Source organism: Camarhynchus parvulus, chromosome 1 (genome assembly GCF_901933205.1).
Source record: "Camarhynchus parvulus chromosome 1, STF_HiC, whole genome shotgun sequence".
NCBI lineage: Eukaryota > Metazoa > Chordata > Aves > Passeriformes > Thraupidae > Camarhynchus > Camarhynchus parvulus.
Genome location: NC_044571.1, coordinates 98,891,347 through 98,917,830, shown reverse-complemented (window position 1 = coordinate 98,917,830; position 26,484 = coordinate 98,891,347). Strand labels below are relative to the sequence as shown.

Sequence of the window (26,484 nt, the reverse complement as noted above, 5' to 3'; positions counted from 1 at the left end):
TCCAGCTGATGAAATTCAGCCCACCACAGCCTGTTGTACTGCCACCTCTTCCATCATACAGAATCATAAAGAATTAGGAAGTGAGGTCAACCAAATTAATCTCACGCTTATCAATGCTGTCCACGTAATGTAAACCCATTCCCAGCATTCCTCCTTTTCTGAACTGCTGACCAGAAATCTCTTACCTTGTTCAACAGTCAAAGATGATCCCAGTGTCTGTGCTTCTCTTTGAACTTCAATTTCCAATTTCAGTTTGGTTCAGCAGAATTATTACTGTTAGTCTTGGTTTTATTCAACACATTTTCAATTCTGAGACTTTTCAAGTCTCATGCTGCAACTCCTGCTTTTCCATCTGGAAAACAGTTGTCTTCTTTTTGCTTGTTTGGGTTTCTTTTTTGTGGGATGGGGGATTGGTGCCAGAAGCAGTATTCTGCTTCTCTGTCGTAACCAAGATGAAAGTGTTACTACTGTGGCTCTCAAGTTTTTATTATTTTTTAAGGTGTAGTACTTCCAGAGCACTGCAAGCTCATCTCAGGGTCAAGTTCCAAGAGGCGAGTACCACAAAAGCCCAAATGAACTGCAATTATTCCATGCCGGCAGTTCCATTGCTAAAACACAGCAGCCCCCTCATACTTAAAAAATGAACAAAAACCCCAAAAAAACTACTTGCAGATTCGCTTCTCCAGGTCTTAATGAAAACGAAGTGCCTATTTTTATATTTTTCCTGGCAGATTTACTTCCTACAAGTTATTTCTCTTCTACCTTGCTCCTTGTGTTGTGCAGTACCTTAAACAGATCTCCATGACTCAGATGTCTTCATGGAAGCAATTTTCTGGTCCCACGGACAGAATGCAGCAGTTTCTTTTAAAGAAACTGATGGGTACGTTTGGGTACAACTGATTGCCTTAAAACAAAAGTTACACAGCTTTGGGTTAAGAGCCTTACAGAGACTGGTTAGCTTTGAAATACCCCGTCACTCTACTGTTTCAGTTAAACAGGGCTTTATACAGGAAATAGAAATACAATATGTGCAAAAAGGTCTCTGAGTCAGTCTGGTTAAAAAGTTAACTTTGGGGAGTTCCAGCAAGTAAAAAGGAAGCATGAAGATACCTGGAATGCAGCTTCTTCCACAGAGACACTTCCTAGCATTTACCACATAGCTGGTAAATGCAAATGGCTGGAAATGGGGTGGGTTGTGGCTGATGGCCCCATAAACCACTGGGTGAGACATTTGGGTTAAGACACACGTGTCAGAACCCAGGACATTCCTCTGACTGCCCTGGAGGACTCAAGACCCTGGCAGGGTCCTTGGCACAAAGTCAGAGACACCTGTGCCTTTGATTTTAACTCATGGAAACAATTAGCAGCTTTGTGCAAAGAGTTACAAGCCACAAGGTTTGAATAGAATGATAGTGAATTCATCACAGGTGAAAAAGTAGAATTTTGGGGATTTAGAATGGGGGTTCAAGAGGCAAGATGGAGGAATCTGGCCATGTCCTGTCCTTCTGCTTGTCCTCCATCTTCTGCTGTGATGGTGACACTTCCGGATTGGTTTAGAGTAGAGATAGACTGTCTAACATAGGTGATAGGTATTGGGAAGTTACTGTAAATAAAGTACACGTAGTTTTTAGTATAAAAAGATAACACTGCCCTGAGGGTAGTCAGTGTGCCACAACCCAACCTGCTGGACAAACCTATGCATGTCCAAAAGAGAATGTAATAGATGAGAGAAAACAAACAACCTTGAAAACCAGAGCTGAGGAATCTCAACTTCCTCAAGCACAGGGCTGGGAAAAAAGACTTTAATACCTTGGGAGCCATTTCAGCAACAACGAACCCGAGACTGCATATGTACCTTAAAAGCAGTCAGGTGGCCTGCATTACTCTGAACTTGAGTTAATTGTAGCAGCTGGGAAAAGAATGGTGACAACCACAGTCAGCAACTTCTGGAGATAATTTTAATATCAAATGCATTGGCATTCTCATAGCACATATGTAAGAAATCTAAAAAGGCAATCCTTTTGTGTTATAAAATCAATTTAGAAAATTGCATACATTATTTTGCTTTTAAATATCTATAAACCAGTCAATCTAAAAAAAAACCAATTGCTTGGTGATAAAATCTAACTTTACCATAAGGAAAAGCCCAAATTGTTTTTCGCAAGGGATCACTGAAAATATTATTCAGTTAAGAAAGGTGTAGAGAAAGGGAACACACTTCTGCATTGTATCTTTTGTTTTACAATACATACACAGATTATTCTTGGAAGTAATGCTGGTGTTGCAATTTATGTGCTGAAAGACAACTCTGGGATGGGAGGGAAAGATGTTGGGAGGCAGGGAAAGGAGGGGTAGTGCCAAACTACAGAATTAAACTAGAAACAAAGACAAAAAACATGCAGTCATCGCACAAGGCTGCTCACAGCTACACAGAAGGTAACTGTGCTCAGCAAATTGTTTTAAAATTCTCTCCCCCACAGAAAGAATGCTTCCTGGTTTGAAAAACAAATAAGGGGGAGTGGAGGGGTGTCGGATGACTGTGCAGAACCTGAAATAATAACTGGATTTTCCAGAAGCCAGGTTTCAGAGTTGTCTTGAGGGAAGGGGCCCTGAGAATTCTGCAATGACAAAAATGCTTGCATCTTTGGGTTGCCCTCAATATTTATTTTAACTCTCTGTTGTATTTCCAGCTTTAAGAGCTCTGGTTTTGTAGACTATTTATGACACAAGTGGTTTTGGTGGTTATCTGACAGTCCTTCTGAAGTGTAAGATGACACTGCAGTAAAGTTACAGTGGGGAACAGGAGAAAGCATCCTTTTAGAACAGTCACCTTCTAAAGTGCAGTGTGTACAGAAAAAAGTGCACACATCAAAATGTGATCACTGTTCAAGGAAAAGCTACATAAATACAAATTAAGACAATGATGAACTTGTCCTAGTTTATCAAATCAAGTCTGAGTTCAAACACTCAATATTCAGTCATCTTTACTCAATTCTCCTAAGCAAGGCAAAAATCTTGTTTGTCTTATATGTAAATCACATATTTTAATGACCTTATTTTTCAGTAAAATGCCTCAGACTTTTGAGGTTATTAAGCCACAGCCTGCTTACTTGTTAATGCAGGAGATGCCTTAAGATTTGCAGGAATTAGTCCCCAAAATCAGGTGAACAGCATTAAAAATCTACTGCCTACACATACTGTATTGGTATATACTTTGAGAGCAAGTTTGCTTCTAAAATTTGATAAGAAAAAAAAAAACTTAAAAGAAAATACACTCCTGACTGAATACACTCCCAATTGCAACAGTCACTCTCAAACAAATGTCTTCCCCTTGTGGAAACACACTTTTATGAAAATGCTAGGAAGGGGGAAAATAATTAAAAAAAAAAATCATCAAAACTCATGAGCCTCAAATCTTGGCAGAATTTTCTGACACATGCAGATTACTTCTGTATATAATCAGAAACAAAAAAAAACATCTCTAAAGAGAGTCAACATTAAATCCTTAAAGTAAAAAAATACATAGTATTCATTCTATCTGTATCAGCTGCAAACCAAGAGACATAATACAAGATCCAGATCCTGTCTTCAGGCCTGACTCCTACATGACTATCCCTGTTTATATAGAATTATAAAGAACAGGCTCCAAAAGACAAAAGTATTTTTACATCCTTGAGGCATACCTGTAAGCAGCTTTCATATTCCAAGAACCAACTAGCAATTCATATGCATCAGCTTTAACTTACATATTTACATTCTCATCTACAACCTTCTCCTTTCCCCCTTCCAGCATCTTAAGACCACACAACACCAGTGGAAAAAAAAAACTTTAAATAAATACATGCTGAACAAAAAGTACTCCTTGTGGCTTTTTTTTCCTTCTCTGCAAGGCAGGAAGAGACAAAACTAAGCAGAGTTCCAGTTATTTTATACAGCAGTATCCTTTGCCAGGACTGCCTTATTGGATTTATTAGCTGCTGCTGCCACTCTGCTGTTGAAAGTGCAGTTGCAAGATCAGGTCCCGAATTTCTTCTCTTTTGTTTCTGATCAGCTGACGAGGGAACCAATTCTCCAGATGCAGTGGCTGTTCAAAATTAACTATGGGGTTCTGGTAAGAGAAAAAGGAATATTTATGGAATGAATTTCCTAACACAACCTTTAGAAAGTATTTCAAACCCTTCCACTGCTGCTGAGATTGAGGAGGCACAAAGGAGTTTCCATACAAGACTGCCAGCCCTTAAAATCAAATTGCAGTTCCTTCATCATAACTACACATACATGTGCCCTTGCCAAAAGGTACTCATGGAAAACACCAAACAGGTTTTCATCACTTCTCTTAAAGATACATCAGTATTAACTCATATTAAAGGCAGATTTCACGTGTTTTGACAAATATATAGAGCTCTAGCAAACTATAGTAAAGAATCAATCTCATGTGGTTCAGAATCCTGAGATTTTGCTGTCTCAAGCATGTGGTTTTTCTGTTGTAAGCAGGTTTTCTGACAGGAGACAACAAAAAGCAAGAATACTGATAACAGTTTTAGCAGGACATGAGAAGGGGAGAATTTGGAACAAAAGAGGATAGCAAAATGAAATAGATGAAAGGTGCTGGCAGATTTGGTAGTTAAGACTACAATATCACATCTGATTTGCCAAAACCAATTTGTTTTCTTCTTTCCCTCTTAAGTCTTTTGCCATGCTTATATTTTACCTTCTCCTTCCTTTGAATAAAGTAATATATTACAAATTGAAACAGTAAACTTAAGAACACATCATGATTTGCAGTCTATGAGTCTTCAGGACAAGTTACAAACACCTGGTCCAAAACTTCGCTTCTTCAAGAAGAACAAGACCCCCTTGTTAGAGAATGGGCAGCTCAAAAGCTTTCGTAAGTAATTTCATTTTCCCCCTACACAAGAGCTCAACCCATCTATTAGAGAACCAAAGAATGGCTGGGGATTGAAGGAACTTTTGGAGTTTTGTATCCAACCAGACCTTCCTGGCTTCCAGCAGAGCACCCCTCCCCATTGGGTTACCTGTCACTCAGGTCAGGAACTCTCCAGGAGGCTGTCAGGTTAAAGTCACCCCAAGGGTCCAGGGTGAATATGAGGCTGCTCTTATCTGTCCAAAGAGGCCTCAAGCACTTGTTCTTGATCAGGTGGCTGGCAGCAGATGCCTGCTGCTGTGTCACCCATGGTGCTCTGCTCTTTAGTCACTATTCAGAACCTCTCAGGTGGCTCCTCATCCAGCCCTAGGCCTAGATCCATGCATTGGAGCTGCCCACATGAAGGACAACTCTACCTCCTTGTGCTCTGTGCCTGTGCTTTCCAAAGAGCCCATATCCATCCACAGCAGTCCTGCTATGGATGTACATCCTGCATGATGGATCCAACATCTTCCCCATGACCTGGACAAGATTTTGCTGTCTGCACACAGAGCTCCAATCTCCCCACCCTTCCCCATTGGGTGTACCTGTGTACAGCTGCTTTGGAATGGCAATCTGATCTGTTCTCCTACAGTAGAAAAGCCTGTCCACTGCCCAAGGCGTCACACAAGGCTCTGCATGCAAGGGAATCTCAGAGAATGCAACCACACACATCCAACAAGCAGAGCCATGCAAAGGACAGAGCAAAGGGCAGTGTGCTGATCAGGGGCAGGAAGACTTGGGGACACCCTAGAAGACAGTGTCTGAAGCCCAGGATCTGCAGATATTTAAATGTATGTGCTGAAAAAGAGGCTCCCTTAGCTCTACACATTCCCTTTTAACAATTTCCCCTCTCCCCCTCTCTACAGAAACTGACTCTACAGAAACAGACCACTCAAAGACCAATGCACAAGCTGACAAAGTTTTAGATACTACAAGAAGAGATGCAAAGATACTTCTGTAACATCTGTAGGGCAGCAGTGCATACACCAATAGGTTCCAAATACACGCAAGTAGTCAGGGATACTGCATGTGTCAATATAAAAGCAACAATAGACTACAAGGCCAGAAACATTTGAGGATAGACACATATGAGACACTAGGCAGAAAGACCCCTGCCATTACTTCAGAATGGGTTTCATCTCCTCTTTCTCAAATGGTTTTGACACTTCTGACACTTGACAGCTTTTTTGTGTGGCTATTTTGCTCGGAAAATGGGTTTTAGTGGTTTAAGATAATTTAGGGGAAAGAGGAAGGTAGTTTGCATTTGTACCTGGAAGAAGCTTTCAACATACTGCAGCAAATAGATGCCACAATCACTGCTGTTATCTTGTTTAGGCACTCTGGGACATAGGTCAATCATTGCTGATTTACTGAATTCCCGATGTGTTTTTCGTTTCGCTTCCCATTCCACTTCAAGGTACCTACAAAAGAAAGTAAACAGTGGAAATACTTGAGGAATAACTCCCAAGCTCAGTACCTTTTGGGACACTACTCAACATTGTTCCAAATATCCAATATTCTATTGCACTCAGAGGCATTTCTACATAATAGGCAATATACAAAACATAATGGGCAATATACAAAACAAATATGCATGATATAATTTAAAATCAGCTATTTGTGCAGAGTTTCTATAAGCAATTAGGATACCTGGACATTTTTATACCTTAACTAAAGGAATAATTTTCTAATTAAAACCTCCTTAAACCTCACCTTACAAGAAACTTCAGTAACAATTGCACCAATATAACCCTTGCAATCTAACGGTGCACAAGGTATGTAAGGCCTTGATGAAAACCTTAGGAATGCTTTTCTATAGTGATTAGAATTTATTATCAGGTTTTCCATTGTTCTCATGCTTCACTAGCAACTCACTGACTCCACATTCAGGGTTGGCTGCTGATTTTAGGGATTAGAGAGAAAACCTAAGGGTCTGGTTTTCAAATGCAGTAGTTACCTATATTTTTCTCCTGGCTTTAGCTAGACTTGCAAAGTCTAAGGGCTTCTGAAAAGCAAAAATAAGGTCTGACTTAAAAGAATAAATAGATGCATTAAGTCAGACCTTGTGTTACATTTCTAAAAGCCCTAAGTCCTTGCAGTCATGAGAATAAAAATACATACAAAACACTTAAGCAGCTTTTGGAGAAAACGGCAACTGTGAAAAGCCACCAAATATGAAACAATTCAAAAATGAAGACATTTCAGTGAAGCACACTTTCTAGAAACTGCAAGAACTGTAGACTTTCTAATTCGTTTGTTTGAGCCTGATAGCTGCCCAAAACACAACAAAAATCAATTCAGGGAAAAGAAAAATAGAATCCCTGCATAAGTTTCCTTCAACTTCTGCTTCCAGGGTGTAACTGCAAATTGAAGGAACAAGAGGTTGCTTCCCAATCTCCCCTTATCTCACTCCATAGGTCTCCACTTATTTTCTGACTTTTTGTGACATCTCTCTAAACTCCAAGAAATCACACTCTGGAATTTCAGCCTCAGGAGTAGCTGAAAGAATAGTGCACTAAAATAATACATCCCACAGAGATTTATCAATAAATAAATAAAAAGAAGTTGCTATTTCATTCTTCCTCCCAAGACACATGGCAGGGAGATCTCTCTATTTAGAGAAAAGATGGTTTCACAAAAATTTCTAAATCTCATCTAAACTTTACATAGCATTTTGAAGAATTTACTTTGACAAGAAGGTGGTGCTATTTAGTTTACAGATTTTTGTACCTTTCAGTGAAAGGAATAGCACAGAGAACAGAAAGAACAATGGCATTTATCTTCAGATATTTAACAATTTTTTAAAGGTGTTGATAGACATAAAAGTCATCAGGAGTGTGTAAAATTTCTGAAAGTTTTTATTACATTCTTCCATTACTTACTTGTAACATACAAAATTGAATATATTTTTACACTTTTCAAAACAAATACCATTCTACTATAACTCTACTGTCACATCAAGCTTTTAGACAGCTTCAGTCTAGTTTCAGCATTTTTGTACATAGGAATGTATTTAACACTAATTCTCTAAGTATCATCATAAAAACGAACATCAGTCCCCTAGAAAATGATTGTTCAGATTTCAAAGTATTCATTTTAAGTGTTTTTCTACCCTTAAAAGCACCTTCAGTTGCTAGACTAGATGGGATAAATCCTCCTCCCACAAACACAACACTAGCAAAAACCTCTCTATTTTTCTTTTTTCTCCATTCTCCACTTTACAGTTTTTGCATCATATTTGGGTTGCAAAACATAGACAAGCTTTTCATGGAAGCCTCTGTATTATAATTACTGTTTCCTTAGTCATGACTCTTCATGGATTTTCCTTTAGCAATAGAAATATATACCTTTCTAGACAAAAGTACTTTGTATATAGAAATATGACCAGCAGCATCTATTGCTAAAAGATAGAAAATGTAGTTACTTACTCTCTCAAAACCTGAACAGTTTTCTGCACAGAACACGCTTTCAAGGAATCTAAGATGAGTATACAAGGCCTGTACACAACAAAAACAAAAAAAGTCATTGCAGTCTTTCATCACCAACAACACTGAAAAAAGTATTTTGTTTGCATTTAGCATACCCAGAAGTATTAATATTTTAATCAATGTGGTAAAAATGGACAAGTACCTAAGCTGTGGTTTTATGACAATACCTGAATTACTACAGAATTTCATAATTTAATGTTACAGTATTAGAAACAAAACAGAAACATACCTTTTACAAATCTGCTTTTTGGAATTACTTAGGGAGATCTGAGACAAAAGAAAAAATAAAAATAAATCTTAAAAAACCAACATCAGTTATAAACTATAAGATCTTTATAAATTTAAAGTTAGAGAAGGTCTAGTTTCAGAAAAGTAGAAACTGATAAATCAATTTTAAAAACAGGTGAAATCACAGCAGAGCAAATAGGTAAGCACAGCAGGACAACGCTAATTCAAAATGCCTTGCACATGCTTCAGGCTATGCAAACATCAATAACTACTGCAAAAAAGATGATGCAATATCCCTTGGTCAAGTCTCACAGCCTTCAGAAACTCACTAATATGTTTTCTCTGTCAATACAAAAAGGCACTTACTTTAGAAATAGCTGAATATAGAACTGAAGCAGAAGCAGCAACTTCATTGCGTCCTACTATAAAAGAACAAATAAAAATTTAAGAAAGTAATGCCTAAGCAAAGTATTTTTATTTTCAATTTCATGATTATTAGTATTCAAATACATTTAAATATGAAAGTAACGAACTAATTTATAAACCAATTCTTAACATTTCCTTCTGAAGCCTGAAATAAACAGTTACCAAAGGTCTTCCCTCCTGATAAAATTCTTACTGAAACCAAACAACTTTCCAATCCCTGATTTTCCATGTCTCTTCCAGTATTTTCCAGGGTTGCAGAAATCTTGCAGTCCTTACTACGCATAGGTACATAAAAACATACTACATCAGTCTGGGAACTTTAGAAATCATCTTTCACATAATTTCCCTCCTTCACGGGCTAAGACATCTAAAACTGTTCATGGCTTGACATAACTTTCTCCTAGATTACATACCTTTGGAGAATAAACTTCTGTTACCATCCCCTTCTTCTTCATCCCTGCAGAGCACTGAGCCAGCTCTGGTGCTCTCACTCTCTGGCTCCAGGGGAGACTGCCGAGGTCGGTGGGACAATGAATCCTGCTGGGGACACTCCTCATACACAGCTTCTTCCAGCCAAGGAAAACAGATAACTGCCATGTACCAATGAGACCTGCCCAGCAGTGGGGAGAGTAAGGAAAAGATGTCAGAATTCTGTAACATTTGGTTCTGAAAAGGTTATGAAAAGCTTTTATAATATTGAGAGGTCATGGACAACTGTTCTGTGACACACAACCATCATTGCCATGTTCTTTTCATGGCATCTCATACTAATCCTCTTCCTCATTTTTTACTTTGCATTGTGGCATAACAGCAAAAATAAGTATCAATTCTTTTAAAAACCCCAAGAAACCCACCACAGCAATTTATCAGTGTTTGAGCACCCATTCCACACTTCAACTAAAATCCAAAATAAAAAAAAATACTAATCAGCATTGATGGTGATCCCAGTTTTGAATATAGCTGAAGTTGTGGTACCCTTCCACAGCTGTTTTACATTATGTACCTTTCAATGATGATTAAATTTTACAGGAGTTTCCATGTACAAGTCGGTTACTTAACCAGGCCAAGGCACAGATTATGGAAGTTCTACTTTTAGCTATTGACACTATGAGTTGCTGTGATTTCTTTATAGAAATATTACTGAAGTGCACAGGAATCATCATAATGACACACAAATTATTCTGAAAAATAACTAACAGTAATTTTCAGTAAAACAAATACCAAAGGTACAAAGTCGACAACTGAATAAACATTTTATCTTTTGAACAGTTTTCAAAAATTACTCATTCCACTTGTATTACTTCTTCAAAATCTAATCTATCCTGGGCAATGATAAGCCATAAAATTTTACCACCACAACTGAAATCTTTAAATAGCAGAAAATGTGTTGAAAACATAGACTTACTCCTCATTCACAGGCACAAAGATATAATCTTTATTGAAGATATTTATATGGCGAGTCCATGTTCTTACTCTTCTGTGTCTTCTCTGTGCTGCTCTGAAAAAAACAAATGACAATTGTTGTTTGGTTTTGTTCCTTTCACTTAAAGCAAGGCATAGGGACTAGCACTCCTACATCTCCCCAATCCCTCAATGGGTTTTCCATTTACTCTAGAAATTTACTAGACAGGTTAAAAATAAATTAGTGCATCACTGAGCCCAAGTGACTAATGAGCGATTTCTGAATCATCTTAAGCTCTTCTTGGAACAAAAAAACCCAAAACCACACTCATTCACAGATTTGAATGGATTTCTTGCAATTATTGTTTACTGCACTAAACACAAAAACCTCATCTAAACACCAGTAAGTGTAAATACAGATCTATAATTTAAAATGTCCATTAATTAAGCTTCACAATACCACTTCTGAAGGCCTATCTGAACAACCTCTTTTGAAGGGAAAAAGCTAAATGCCTTGCACAGGGTCATGCAGCACACCTGCAGCGAACACAGAGGTGAAACACCTGCCCTCCAATCCTGAGATTTAAATGCTGCCACACTTCATTTCCAGCTCTACATACAAAGCACAAGGACACAATATGAGGAGAACAAAAAAAAAAACAGAGAAGATATTTAAGTTTGCACAAGTTGAAATAGAAACCAACATTTCACAGAACTTTGCTCCAATATGAAAGTATAATTCACTCTACTCAGCAGACATCCTTATTTTCATTGCGATTCCATCCTCATCTTTGATTAAGAACACAAATTCACCGTAGTAGGAACTGGAGAAAATGAGTAAGAAGTGGAAAACCAGGCTGGTGTAGGACTCTGCATGGGCCAGCATTAGGTGAAGACTTGCTGAAAATTTCCTCTGCTACATGACTGTAGCAGCACTGGGAACTTCAAAGGGAAGGCCTGTTTATAACCTGGGAAAGCACCTATAAAAGCAACTTTCTCAATCCAGTGCCTGAGCTGTGTGAGCAAAGTGAAGCAAAGGAAGTAGCTACATCTGTTGGGATTCATTTAATCTACAACAGTAAAGACCCAGGACTTTCACCAGCCATTTATCAAAAAAACAAAAAAAAAAAAAAACACTGAAACAAACTAACATCCCAAACCATCCGCAGTCACCAGGTGAGCATCTAAGCCCAAACACAAAACTAGAATTTCCAAAGCTACCTCCTTGTCTAGAAAAGCCACAGTCCTTGAAATATGATAAACCAAGAGTGCCATTCCTGTTCCTCCAGAAGATTATGGACAGTCCAGCCTTGTAAAAGAATCAGATCAAGGCACAACAGCATTCTTATCACGGATAATTTTGTCCTCACCTCAGAACATTCAAAGTCAGAAGACAGTAAAATCATGGAAGATGTTCTTTCAAACACAGTTACATGAATTTTCAAGACATCTTTGAGAATATTACAGAAGTCTCACTTTTCTTCCCTTCAACACAGCTTTCACCCAGCAGGGACAATCCCCTAAACAAGATGGCACACACACCTCTCTGTGCAGCTGGCCTTGTTTGCCAGTAGAATGAAAAATCTGGGGACTTCGTGGATAACAGAAGAAACAAAAAATCACTTCAGAGGGAAACAAAAAAGCCTTCAATAAGCTGAATCAATGATGCTTATTGATCTAACAACCTGGATGGTTTTTAGTGAAGTGGGTGTCATTCTCTTCTCCCAGGTAACAAGCAACAGGACAAGAGCCAGCAGGCTCAAGTTGTGCCAGAGAAGGTTTAGATTGGGTGTTAGGAAAATTTCTTCACCAAAACATTTTCTAAGGACTGGAACAGGCTGCCCATGGAAGTGGCTGAGTCACCCGGCCTGGGGGTATTTAAAAGACGTGCAGATGTGGCATTTGGGGTCATGGTTTAGTGGTGGACATGGTTTAGTGCTGGGTAATAATTGTTGGACTCAATGATTTTAGAGGTCTTTTCCAACCTAATAGATTCTGTGGCTCTATGAAAACAGAATGAATTTTGGTGGCTTTGCTCTCAAATATCAGTGTTGATAAGAAACTGGAAGTGAGTTAAGAATGCTTCTACCCTTTAGACAGTTAGCAGGAAACACAATGTGATACAGGGTTCCTGGGCTGCTAATGATATCTTTTTGGGAAACTCTCCAACCCAGTGAGCTCATGTGTAAGCTTGGTGTGCAATAAAATTTTCTTTGGTCAGAAATTTTTTTACCAATATGTAAAATGAAATACACAGTAAATACAAAAATATTATTACTAACAATTTCTTTAAATTATGCATGTCTTGAAAAACTGTGCATTTATGATAAAAATATCAAGTAAATAATTGCCTGAAGTAAATATTCAGAAAAAGTTGGAGAAAGGTGATAAAATCAATGTGTTTCATACTAAATATGAATGAAATGTTAAGCAAAAACACCAGTATGCTTAAATTGTGAGTTACAATATTTTATCACTAATCTCTTGGAAAACACCAAAAACTATTTTATGTGCTGATTAGTAGATGATCTCCAGAACTTCAAGCTGGCACCAACAGATAAGATTGATAATGGCATCTAAAATGAACTTACGAAACTTTGACATCCCCCTCAGAGTTTTTTTCTGTCCTGGTCAGGCACTTGTAGAAGAAACTGCTAAAAATGTGTGTACGGTCAGCAACATGTTTTGGCGCCTTCTCCAATAACAGATACCTACCAAAGAAGAAACCAAAATTACTATTTTTCTAGAAAGTACTCTTACTGCTAAAAAAGGGCAGTTATTCTAACGACTTGTCATACTCAGGTTATGCTTAGTATCAGTTGCCTTCACAGCCACTAATCACACCCAACTTTTCTATTTTAACTATTCACATAGTTAAAATTCACATCAGAGTATGTAACAGCCAAGCACCTACTAAGAATGCAGTTATTTTTTGTCCCTGATTTTTTCTCCAGTATTCAAGCTTCTGACTTTATTTTGAAAGTTAGGTACCTAGCCCTTACAATTAAGAGAGACTTGAAAACCTAACCAAGTATAAACCTATGGAATGCTATACTTGTGCATATTCAAAAAGCATGGAACAGGTCAGTTAAATTGTCCATTTCACTTTTGCAGGTTATGCATGTGAAAGCTAAGTACCTATTACTTCACTGCTGATAATTTTATTATAAACATCACTTTGAGTGTTGATTCTGTCACTCTAGAAGGCCAAAGCCCTCATAATTGCAGTTATCCTACACAAGGTACCTCTAGCTTCACTTGATGAATTGGGCAACACAGTCATACATGACATTGCTTGCAAAAGAATGAAAACTGAGAATGTGGGAAGTCTAAAATTTTAAAAGCAGAGGGATTTCTACAACAATTGCATGAAGTTCTTTTATTTAAATCTTCCTATTCTGTTGAGAAGCTACAGCTATTCAGAGGACCATGATGCATTATTTAGTTCTAGTTTAGAGCAAAATAGAAAGGGCTTTGCTGTAAAATCCCAATGAAACACTGTTACACACTTCCTTTTCCTATCCTCTAGACAGGTCTTCCTATTGCTCACAGTTCTTACACCCATCTGGGTGCCAAGTAAAATGCAATTCCTGCTGACAAGCTTCAAAAGAACTAGAATTCTTCTTAGGTTTAAGACAGCAGAGTGAAAATAAACCACAGCTTTAGGGACTGGTGGATACAAGGCCAGTTCTTGAAAAATTGCTTTCACAAGCAACTTTAGCAGAATGGCTTGGACTAGCTAAGCCAAGCACAACCTCCTCAAGCTGTGTTCCTTTCTGCAGATCAGCATCAGAAGAATACCTGAAATTGCACAGCATAGCAGGGGATGCTCCACTTCATGCAAACTTAGTAAATAAAACACTACTACAGACCCTCTACTTTTTCAACTGCCTACTTAACACTGTTCTGTAAGGCCACCAAGAAGCTTCTTTCCTCCTGTTATTCTGCCTGGATTTTATCACAGCCCTTCAGGGGGATAAAACCAATGAAATTAAAACAAATGAAACTGCTAAGAACAAAAAAGCTTTTAAAAAATGTCCAACATTCAATTCATCACATTGTTACTTCTGAAATTGTTTTATTTAGTGACCAACATTTCCAGCAACATTCAAGTCCACATCACACCACAGAGAGTGTGAAGGATACAAGAAGGGCTGAGATTACTTACTTAAGATAAAAATCAATGATGACATCATTGAGAAACTCTCCATATTCTAAGCATTCTAGGTCTTCTCTCGTGACTCCCAGTCCTCCTTTTGCAGGTGGGGGTGGATAAACAATTAAACTAGAAAACAAATCATATCACGGAACAGTGACAAACTGCTTTATAGGACATTGTTCTGAATTTGGCTGTCTTATATGTAGAAGATTTTCTAGAAAAATCTGTGAAAAGCAGTAGTTCTCAAAACTTTACCATTTCCTCCTCCAACATTTTGGTGTTACAAAACAAATATCACCCCAAAGCACCCTGAAACTTCGATAAAAACTTTTGAAAAGCAGAGTATTTTTTGTCTTCATTCTGTTTTTCTATTTTTGATCAAAGTACTTGAAAAATGGCTATGCAAAATGTGAAGAAATACTAGAGGACAAATAGTTATAAAAAGATTGAATGTGACAGAACAGTAAAAGAACACTTTGTTCAGATTTTATAAAAAGCTGGCTTAAATTAGTAAGTTTTGCTAAGATAGACTTAAACGGATACTGACAGAACCCTCTCTGTTGATGCACCGACGATATGACCTTGTAGTCATAGAGCAGATTTGCTCAAATTTCATGCTATAACACATCCATATTGTCTTGTAACAGGTAACTACACTGACATTTGCTGATATTTTCGATTTGAAAAGTGACTTTCATACAAGATTTTCAAATGAACTAGAGAATGGCAGAAAAGTGAGGGCTTTATTCCAGTAATTAATTTATTCAAATTCTTATATTCTCCCTTTCTCATTTACATGAGATACACTTACTTCTTAACTGCTCCTATTTCTCTTACTTCTTTCCATTCTTCATTCAGTGCAGAGGACAAAGAGATCCAATAGCAGCCACTATTCTGCTTATTTGCAAGAGCATAACTGGGCCTGATCACTTTTAGCTTTGATTCCTACCAGAAAAACACACACAATTGTAAAAAGCATTATACAGCTTGATACATAAAACACAAGACACAAAACCCAAGCCTAAAAACCACAGGAGTACCCTGCATCACTGAAGAGGATTCTTGCTGGAGATCCAAAGTATAAACTTTGGTATTTGGGCAAACATGCCACTGTTCAGACAATTAAAAAGTTATGAATATTTTAAAAAATAATGACAGATCTTAGTTCATAATAATCTCTCTAAAACTATTCAAGCATTACTTAGCTAAGTGAACCAGAAATGGTTTTGGAGAAGAAAAATAAAAGAATGGAGACAAGTGTCAGACTGTCTTACCAGGAGCTGTATATGCTTGGAAGATTTGAAAATCTAGTCCTTGAACAATTTGCCTACAAACAATACATATTTGAGCTGGCTGGCTTCCTTTTAAAGCCCCCAATTTCATGGACCTTGCAGATTAATCTGCTGTCTCTTGGCTTTTTACTGGTGGCAACAAAGATATGTAATTTCTGTGTGACAATGACGTGGGGCTGGGTTTAGACATTTCCTCAAGAGATTAAACCAAGACAACACATTAACTTGCACAGACTCATCTCCCCAAGAGTCTGAGGAATAATTCAGCATTTTCAAGCTGTGGGGACCCCACAACTACATCTAAAGGTCTGGAAGGCCACCTACATAGCTCCTGCTCTGCTGCACTTCCAGCTCAACCAAAAAAATTATTCCATCACTCATTACTTGATTAACTTCCTGCTTGCTGCCCTAGAGACACCACAAGGGCAGAACATCCCTGTGGTTCTAAATTTACACAACCATGAATAGATCTAAAGCACTGATAACTTGCCACTTACTGATGAGGCCTACAGACTATCCCTCTGTGAGCACAATCTAGCTGACTGCAAATTTTGGAGTAATCCTGACTGGGTTTGTTTGAGCTATGAATTAAAGAAGAAGCCTGACCTAAAATTTACTCAAATGTGTGAATGCCAGCCAGTGAATGAAGCAACAGCTATCCACTCACCTGAATTACAGGCTCATGAGCATCTGAGGTATTCTCTTTCGGCTTGTATTGCTTTAGCAGATCCTTATTGCAATTCACAAAAGAGCTTTCTTCAGGAGAAAGATCCTTAAACAAGGGTAATGCTTGTTTCAAAGACAAAAACTCAGCTAGATCTGGTGCCCTGTTCCTCTTGCTGACACCTGTAATCAGTTCAGTCAGCCTCTCTTCTTTCCATTCTGTGAGTGGCTGAGACATTTCCAAAAATACAAATTCATTGGATTTGGCTGGAAAAAGGATAATAAAAGGATTTGGCTGGAAAATTGATAATATTAACTATTAGATTAAATGATAGAAACTTGTCTGAACACCCACAAAGGAACTAAGAGAGACAATGACAAGAGGGGAAGCCCAAACAATGCCCTGCCAGGTTCATCACAGCAGCCATCAGCCCACAGAAGTCTTACTTTCACAGGTCCAGAGAAGCACAGCAAAATGGCAGGTAAGAATCCAAATTACAGACTGAGCAAGAGACACACAATCAGGGCTGTCCCAGGGCTGTCTCAGAGCTGTCCCAGGAGAGTCTCAGCCCAAGGGTCCAGACCCAAAACCCATCACCATAAGTCAGTGCCAGAGCACTTTTTGGACTGAAAGGGGGTTGCTGCTGAGGTGTACAGCACACATGATGGGATGCAGGGGAAGAGTATTTTGGGGTTGCACAGGAATCCCAAAGGATTGTGTAAGGAAAGACCTAAAGACAGCCAAGAGAGACATTCAGGTAATTCAGGGAAGAAGGAGTATGGGCAAAGAAAGGGTTAAGGGCATAAGAAGGACCAGTCACATTTAAACACTTTGCTGGTCAGTGCACTTGACTGGCCATACCATGAACATAGACCAGCACAGCCTATCCTGTCTTCTTATTCAAGTCCTTTCTAACTCTCCTGGCTGAGAAACTACTCTGACCCCTCTCAGGCTGTCAGATCCACCACAATATATTTTCCAGATATATTCACAGCAGAGCAGAACCATAGTAACCATTTCCACAATCTACAAAAACACCACTGATTTTTTTGAACAAGTCCCTAAAAACACTTCAAAACATTCACATTACTATGTAAAATTAAAAGGTGTAAAACAATCAAACAGAAATTTAATAAAAATTCCTGATGGTTTCTCCAAAAAGAATGTAACCAGTGCAAATAAACCTAATATTAAAAGATGCCTTGCATCTTCATACTCACATCCCATTCATTTCACTGGGAACTGTGTCTACAGAAGGTACCAGTAGCTTCAATAAAATTGCATCAACTAAAGGGAGCTCTCTCCTAAAATTTTATTCAGTATTTTGCTCCAAACTACTTGTGTAAAGCTGCCATTATTCATAATTTTTCTTCATACAGGAGGCGACTATTAAATGTCACACAGACAATGCTGACATCCTATTTTATGTAAGCAAAATCGTTGCATCTATGAAAAAAACCTTGCATGATTGTGCCACTCTGAATGTGTGAGCCAAAGTTATACTCTATTTTTTACAGAGCATGCTCTATTTTTTTACAGATCTTCATGCTGGAAAACCAAATACAAGGAGTCCATAATACCCAAAGATTAAATAGCCCATTTGGCCTTTTGTGGAAATTTTCTTCAGTAATAATCAATGGCTCACTGCACTCTTGTCAAAGGTCAAGTCAATCTTTACTTGCCAAGCCTTTTGTATAGCAAAGACAATACTCAAGAGTAAGGATATCCATATATTTTAAAGGGAGAGATGCTTTGTACTCAAGTCTAGTTTCAGAAGGCCTTCTGACAGAGACTACAATTAAATTGCTTTGATGTCTTTTTATTAAGCAGCAGTAATTTTGAATCACATAATATTAGGGTTTTTTTCTTCCAAATAAAAGTACAGTGAAGCAATTTAGAAATGCAGAAGTAACCAACTTATCTACACTGGTACAGCCTCACCTTGAGTACATGTATGCAATTTTGGGCATCACAATATAAAAATGACGTTAAGCTATTAGAGAGTATCCAGAGGAAGGCCACAAAGATGGTCAAGGGTCTTGAGGGGAAGTCATACAAGAAGCAGCTGAGATCACTTAGATTGTTCAGAAGGGGAAACTAAGGAGAGACCTCATTGCAGCTACAACTTCCTCATGAGGGGAAGAGGAGGGGCAGGCACTGAGCTCTTCTCTGCAGTGACCAGGGACAGGACCCACCGGAATGGCCTGAAGTTGTGTCAGGGGAAGGTTGGATATTACAAAAAAGCTCATCACCCAGAGGGTGGCTGGGCACTGGAACAGGCTCCCCTGGGAAGTGGTCTGAGCACCAGCCTGACAGAGTTTAAGGAGCATTTTGACAATGCTGTCAGGCACATGGTGTGATTCTTGGGGACAGTGCTGTGCAGGGACAGGAGCTGGACTCAATGATCCTTCCAACTCAGCGTATTTTCTGATTCTGTGATCTTTAAAACACTATAGGATATCCTCTGCATTCAAAAAAACACAGCTGTAAAACAACCACGTTACTGACACGACCTTTTCATTGCACTTAAGGAAAGCAATTACTCACATGGCTGGCTGGTAACTAACTTTCCCATCTGGGTTTCAATCTTTTCTACATAATCCACAGACAACCAAAGAAAAATAATTGTTGAAGAACAGCCACCACCACTTTTCCACCAGCCAAATCTTCTCAGATCCAGTGTATCCAGTGTAAGCTGGATGTTCTTAACAGACACTGTAGAAAACAGAATTCAAAAAAAACATGCTCTTAACAGCCATAGATAGAGTAATACATGTCACAGTAATTACATGCAGAGAGGTATGACTGGAGTGTATTAACACAATATTTATAGATTTTATTCCTTGCATTACATAATATACTGAGAATTCAATATTTAAGTCAGCTACATCAAGGTGTGTAAAACAAAGCTACCAAACTGTAACACAAAAATCTAAACAGCTGCATGCAAGATTCTTCCTGAAAAAAAATGTGTTTTTCATCAAAATAATCACAGTTAATACCTACAACTATGGAAAAAGCACACTGCAAATCATTAGTTCCTATTTGCTTTAAGTCAAGTCAAATTAAAACTGCTCATAGACCTTTTCCTACCACACATCATCTTGGAAAATCAAGTGAATGCAAATCTATTGTTATATTTCTCTTAGCTTTAATCTATTCATAAATTTTTGCAAACCTAAGGATCTAAAATGCTAATTTGAAAAGTTCAATGTTTCACCTCAAAAATATGCATAGTCATATCTACTATAGTTCAACACCTAATATATGCAGGAATATGGGAGGCATGTCATTAAAACTACAAACTCACCTTAAAAGTACAAGAAGCTGCTAAGTTGTTAATGCTTACACTATAGACACCTAAACTTTTATTTACTGAAAAACAAATTTAAAACTATCAAATATCTTTGTGAAAGATTATAAATTCTTGATAACAGAAATAGATACTTAGTGTTTTAATGTAATACTATAAAGATACAATTAAGAAAAGGCTAAAGAAAATTCTCTTACCCTGAAATGGGATCACAATATTTTTCACTGTAAACTGAAATAAGATTTTTAAAAAATATAAATTAGTTTGCATTTTACAAATTGATTAAACCTATATATAGATTTTTAAACATCTGCACATCTTTCCTTACACTGAAATAAACTGAAAATAGTATAATAGAATCATTCAGTTTGTAAAACACCATTAAGCTGAAGTCAAATATGCTTTGTGAAGTTTGAGACTTCACATTGCCTATATCACCTAAAAAACATTCTTAAACGCATTGAAGAACCTAAATGACAGTAAGCGACTTTCAGAGATGAAAGGCACTGAGAAATAAGCACAAAGTTGCAGAACTGCCTATAGGCTTCTTAAAAAGAAAAGATGAACACTTGGGAAAGAAGGAGGTAAAGCAATCTGTGAGAAGTTGTCAGATGCACTGCTTGCCGTAAGGACGTGATAGAAGTGGTTCAATCTTATGCTGGTATTTCTTTACATTAATCTTTGAATTAAAGGCCTTTAAAGATTCCACTTGCACTGCTGCTACTTTAAAGAGGCTTTGCTAAATGAAAAATGCTTTATTGTCACTTTGACTAAAGGTTATACATATCAACAAAAGGTTATACATATTAACATATTTCCCCTGTGGCACCACAGTAGGCACAAAGTTGTGTTTCTCAAGGAAAATTTCTACTTTACACTTAAGAGCATTGATCATAAATTTATTTCAACTCATCCTTCAAATGATTTTTGCTATTTATTTAGAAAATTTCCATGACATGTTTTTGTAACGGCTGTTTTGTGAGATGCTGAAATTGTTATTACAATCCAAGATTTCAAAATGTCTTACTGAAGGCAAAAGATATGTAGGTTCAAACATCTTTTTCAGTTGCAATATACAGAATGAACCTGGTCAAGGACCTGTTGAAACTCCTGGAGCTGGTGTTCCATTTAAAGAACATCTTCACTTATGTTTCTACACCCTGTGAGTAGCTTATTGGCTACACACTAAAGCTTTTAGTATTGTTTTTATGCTCTCTGAAGCCACAAAGCAAGCAATGTTCTGTTTAAAAGGCAAGAGCACAGTATATAGCTGAACTCTGATCATTATGAATTACTTTATTAGACTACTATTTCTGAGGAAAGTAATTGGTCTTTATTTGAAGGGACATTAATTGGCCATTAATATGGCCCTTGTTTTCTGTTAGAATTCATTAAAAACTTCCTCAGTATGACTTGTATTCCAGTACAGCATTTATACAGAACCTTTACACATGAAAACTGTGGCCATAGCAAATCACAGTCAGCTTTTCTACTGACAGCAATCCAAATGCACAAGGCCACATACTCCAATGTTTAGCCAAAGGAATTTAATGCAACAGTAATAAAAACTCTTTGCTTCCACACTAAGTACCACTGACTTTGTTTAACCAGAAATTTAATTTTTAAATATTCACAAAAGAGCATAATAGAACAACTTACCCTAGCAGGACCCGTTGATAAACATTTAAATTTCCCAATGTGTAGTCTATCAAATTCAACATCCAGTGCCAGGTTTGTCTGCTTTTTAGGTGTGCTTCTAGAAGGTAAGCTGAGAGGATATGTATCTTCAATTGACTCTGTTAAAAACTGGAAAAAAATTTGTATTTGTTAGATATGCCCCTCTTGTAACTTCAGGAATACCTTTCTTCGTGGTTGTAAGAATTGACTCCCAAAGCCAGCTTCCACATAAAAAAAATAATATTAAAAAGCTCTAAGTGTTATTACATTCATTACTGACAATTTCCTTAAGGGTCTAACAGTACCTTGCTTCACTTCCATTACCAAGACACGATCTGTGCTCTTGACTTGGTTCTAAATTAGTAAAAACTCAAAACAACTGAGCAACAAAATATACCCTTCTTTTCATAGCAGAGCTTCAGGATCCAATTCAGTGCTTATGATTGAATTGATTCACCTGTGAGAAGAGGCAGCAATGGCTCTTCTGACTTGTTTCAGGATTACAGAGATAACCCCTATCCAGGTCAAAGCAAGCAACCAAAGGCTAATCAAGTCCAAAATGGGGCAAACAATTTTTATAGCTACTTTTAGATTCAAGTTCTACAGCTAGCCCAACGGGAAAGGGAACTTCACTTCATCTCTGCCTGCTGTCAACAAAGATCCTGAACTTCTATAAGCCCTGAATTACAACAGAGGATTGGATGACAAAAAAACTATGATCAACGCACAAGAGCGTGTGGAAACAAATTCTTCCACAGATGTATCTTTATCATGTCTGTTTCTACCTCAGGTTACTATTTGATCTTCCTGTTTTCTGAAATTAAATATTTCCAAATGCTTATAATCATAATAGGAAATACATTGTGCGTAGCAAAAACACCCAAGAGAACCAGAGAAATTCTCTGAAGACTGTCCAGTATTCTATCTGTGAAATAAATTTCTGCAGCTTCTGCTTGTGGCTGGGACAATAATAAACAATCATTTTCTATAACAAACATTACAGAAATAAATTGGCATAACAATACATCAGCCAAAAACTGGACTACCTGCTCTGTGTGACGTTTTGTCTTGTCTTCTAATTGCTTAGCTGCGAAACAGAAGCCAGACTGTGTTTCTTTATTATCAGTGATATTATCCTTCATCAGCTCTGTGCATTGTGATTCAGAAGGTCCATCTTCATCATCACTGGAAAGGATAACTAAAAAGGAAAAAAGAAGTATACGTATACTACAAAGTACAGACTTGTGAATATTTCATTCCTTGTGGATTTCAGACAAGTAAAGAATTCTGACTTGCAGTACATGATATCAAAGTGCACTGCTCAAACCAGTCAAGATCTGCATGCGTGCAATTGCATGCAACAAGCAGTGCTCTGTATCTTTACAAACACCTTTTATACCAGGTCGTCAAAATTATTTGGCTATTAAATGAAACAGACACAGCATAGTTGCTTCAAAGAAGAGAGTAATTTTTCTCAGTTTTAGCATCATTAAAAAGTAAAAGCTGGGTTTTTCCATAGCTACAAAATCAGCTGGAAAAAGAGGATTGGCATTCAAGAATCTTGCTGTCCATCCTGTTTCTCAGATACAGGATTCTGATACTAGGCACTGTTCTCTAACCTGCACAATGCATTAAAAAAAGGATGGCAGTCTTCAGTCTTTTGTTCCCCCTGTCCCAACTAGCCAGTTATGCTCAAGTTCTAGTAGCTAAGTTTACCACCAGGAATTGTCATCAGCACAGACACAGTACATACTTGGGTCAATGGAAACAAGGTGCTGATTACCCCTGCGGATTCTGTTCCGCAGCTTGCTCAGGTACTCTGATTTGTCCAGCTTTAATTTCCTGATGGTACCAACTTGTGAGGAAACCACATCCTCACTGCTGGCAGAAAGCTGTTTCTTTGACACATTTCTGGAAGGAGACTCTGAGGCAGAGTCCTCTGTATGGCTGTGAGCAGGCCTTAAGTGGTTGTGGGTGGAAGTGTCTTTAGAGTCTCTCTCTGCTGGACAGTCTGGCACCAGAATAGGATTAGATCTGTGGTCTTGTCCATCCTCACAGGGTATTCTGCAGCCAGGAGACTGAGCTGAACTCAAACTTTTCTTTTCCTAGAAACAGGAATCAGAGACAGATTGCAAGTTTATTACTTGACATTTCTAGACGGTTCAGATCAGTGATCACTGATATTAGCTATGTGCTAGAAAAAATAATTATAGCTTAACACAGTGACATTGAATGCTCAATTCAGGATAATTTCTCCCCCCTCATATTCCAAACAGTATTAATGCAATCTTTTAAAAAGCTACAGTGACCCCTATTCAAACTGAACAAGGAAATATTTCTGATTTTTAGCAGCTCTGTCAGTGTCAGACATGGAGAGGCCAATAATCAGGGCTTTCCTTACTTTCCAAAAGTGTAACTTGGTCAACTGGGTTTTACAGGTTTGATAACTGTCTGTCTCTGCAGGGTTTAAATCAGAAGGCTACAGAGATGTCTTTATTGTTTATATTCAAATGCTTGAATATAAATCCACTTTGTACTTGACTGATTCCTTCAGTCTTATTTGTTGGTTTTTTTTCAAATCCTAAGGATGGGTAAGAACAAAACTTCAGGGAAAAGTACAATAGACTAAGGAGGAAGCAAAAAGATGACATCTACAAGATTTCAATAACCTTAGGTATATTTGGCAGTTTAGCTGTTCATGCCCCTAATTAGTCCCAAATTCTAGATCATTTGTGAAAGAATCTTCACTTAAGAAGCTAGATGCCTTATTTTGAAAATTGTTTGAATCTATGCTCCTGCCTGAAGGAAACACTGTCATTCATCTTTCTCAACCTTTCTGCTACAATAAGCAGAATGTGATGATGTGGACAGAAGAACATTGATTCACTCCTTGTGATGCATCACTGAACTAATTTACCTCAACAGGTATCCACTAATATACCTGTATGATAAATCCTATTTATTGGCATAATCCTTTTATTTGGGATGTTGCTACTGCTGCTATGTTAGTATGTGTGAATGTGTGCTAAAATTAAGTGCAACTTACAGAGAATGCAGGTGACTTTTGTGGAATGTGTGCATTACAATCATCAGAAATATGGCCACTATATCTTCTTTTCCTTTTCTCAGAATCAAAAGAGCCTGATTCCTTCTGACCAAGAATAGTACTGTTCATGTGTCTGCTCCTCTTCTCCAGTTCACCACAGTGCTTGTTTTCTATGTCAAAAAAAAAGTAATTTAACCTTAAAAACCTTTACATTTCTTCATATTGTTTATGTCTTATATAAAATGCATGGAAGCAGGTATAAGAACTTCTCCACAGTAAGTTCTTTCCTTTTTTAATTGTATATGGCTGCCAAAATATATTCCCCAAAATTTTTTTTTGCATAATTAGTCAAGGGTATAACCAAATTCATAGATCCCTTCCAAACAAGATTTAGCACTTTATACTCCACAATCTTTATCTTCTGCCAAATGCAATATCCTCAATTTCCTGTTCTAATCTGCAAGTATTAGTAGCCAGCATAAAAAGACAGCACATTATCCCTGGAGAATGTGCATAGAGGTCATAATTTTTCAGCAGTGAAAATAAATATCACCTAGCATGAATATTTTAGCAGGGTTCACAAACTATTTGAGCATTCTTAATGGATTACATTCTTTATTATAAGACTTTTTTGGAAAATCAAGATTATAACAGTGCAGTGAGGCGGTACTCAGTCTAATCTTTCTTCCACAGATTTGATTCACCATAGTTTTATTCCTATTTGAAACCAGGCATCTGATATATTTTTACTGTATCTGTAAAAAAAAAAAGTACTCTGAGGAAACATACACACTGCGTGCAACACCTCAATTTATTTCTGTACTCTCCTCACAATACGAGATTAAAAAAGGAAAATATCCCAACAATCTCCAAAATTCATACTTAACTACCAGATGACTGCTAACTACAAACCTTTCTTCTGCAGCTCTCGTCTTCTGAAAGTGACAGCATTAAGTTTTTCTGGTTCCTTAGAAGCCTTGGTCAATTTACACAGTTCATCATCTGTCTTTCTCAGGCAACGTTCAGACCTGTAAATAATATTAACTATGTCTTATCTTTAATTTTGAAATAATACTGAATAAAAATCCCAGCAGAAACAAGAGTTGATCAGACTTCAAACTTCTGTCTCTCCCATAAACGCGTGGACCTTGCCAAATGAAACACAAATTAATTCAGTCCAGTTGTGGCAATACACAGATACTCTAACATTATAAATGAACCAGATGCTTCTAAAAAGCACAGTATGAGAATCTGACATGCTTGAGATCAGACATTGAAACATTACTTTGCTTTAAGGAATGATTGCAACAAGAACACAAGAAAAAAAGAGAGAACAGTCAGTTGACTATCATTGCCTTTGTAACAAATACAGTGAGTGTAGTATATTTTTAACTTAGATTCAGAGCTGGTGATAAAATCCATTGAGTAAGATCCTGAAATGTGGAATTATTTGAAATAGAAATTCCTGCTCAAAAAGGCCTGAAACAGTAACTTCAAGGGGGGTGGAGAGGGAGACAGGACATCGAAAGAAATAAACAGAAAAGAATTACAGTACTTAATCCGAATGGATTTTGTGTTTATCCTTTTATAATGTGTTCAACTCAATGTTGTGGTCTCAGATTTTCAAACAGCTAAGTGATCACCACAATGCCTGATATCACTGACAGCAAAGCTTCAACTCCTAAAAATCATCACCCACCATGGCAAAAAACACTCTTGACATCTCTAATCAGACAACCAAAACTGTTGAACATTTTTTGAACAGGTGACTACTCCTTAGTGATTTATCTGTAAATTGGAGTATCAGTGCTCTTTGGGAATTCTGTACAGACAAAGATTTCTGGAGTGCTCCAATACTACAGT

At 37.5% G+C, this 26,484-nt stretch overlaps 1 protein-coding gene across 4 annotated transcripts in view; it reads right to left on the bottom strand.

Moving 5' to 3' along the window:
- Positions 1-1,944: 1,944 nt before the first annotated feature.
- The window catches only part of SENP7 (SUMO specific peptidase 7), a 43,334-nt gene continuing 18,794 nt past the window's right edge, over positions 1,945-26,484 (bottom strand). For 2 of the 4 annotated variants that reach the window (XM_030948899.1, XM_030948909.1), the window contains exons 6-23: positions 25,534-25,649; positions 24,622-24,791; positions 23,329-23,680; positions 22,622-22,773; positions 21,558-21,704; positions 20,096-20,129; positions 19,133-19,300; positions 16,589-16,851; positions 15,441-15,574; positions 14,639-14,755; positions 13,062-13,181; positions 10,475-10,567; positions 9,483-9,679; positions 9,010-9,065; positions 8,645-8,682; positions 8,356-8,424; positions 6,198-6,348; positions 1,945-4,108 (exon numbers count right to left, since the gene is read on the bottom strand). In XM_030948899.1, coding sequence (XP_030804759.1) covers positions 3,971-4,108; positions 6,198-6,348; positions 8,356-8,424; positions 8,645-8,682; positions 9,010-9,065; positions 9,483-9,679; positions 10,475-10,567; positions 13,062-13,181; positions 14,639-14,755; positions 15,441-15,574; positions 16,589-16,851; positions 19,133-19,300; positions 20,096-20,129; positions 21,558-21,704; positions 22,622-22,773; positions 23,329-23,680; positions 24,622-24,791; positions 25,534-25,649 — 2,515 coding nt within the window. In that variant the 3' untranslated portion in view covers positions 1,945-3,970. The remainder of the gene's footprint in view (positions 4,109-6,197; positions 6,349-8,355; positions 8,425-8,644; positions 8,683-9,009; positions 9,066-9,482; positions 9,680-10,474; positions 10,568-13,061; positions 13,182-14,638; positions 14,756-15,440; positions 15,575-16,588; positions 16,852-19,132; positions 19,301-20,095; positions 20,130-21,557; positions 21,705-22,621; positions 22,774-23,328; positions 23,681-24,621; positions 24,792-25,533; positions 25,650-26,484) is intronic. The other 2 variants (XM_030948917.1, XM_030948925.1) reach the window with 2 other exon arrangements.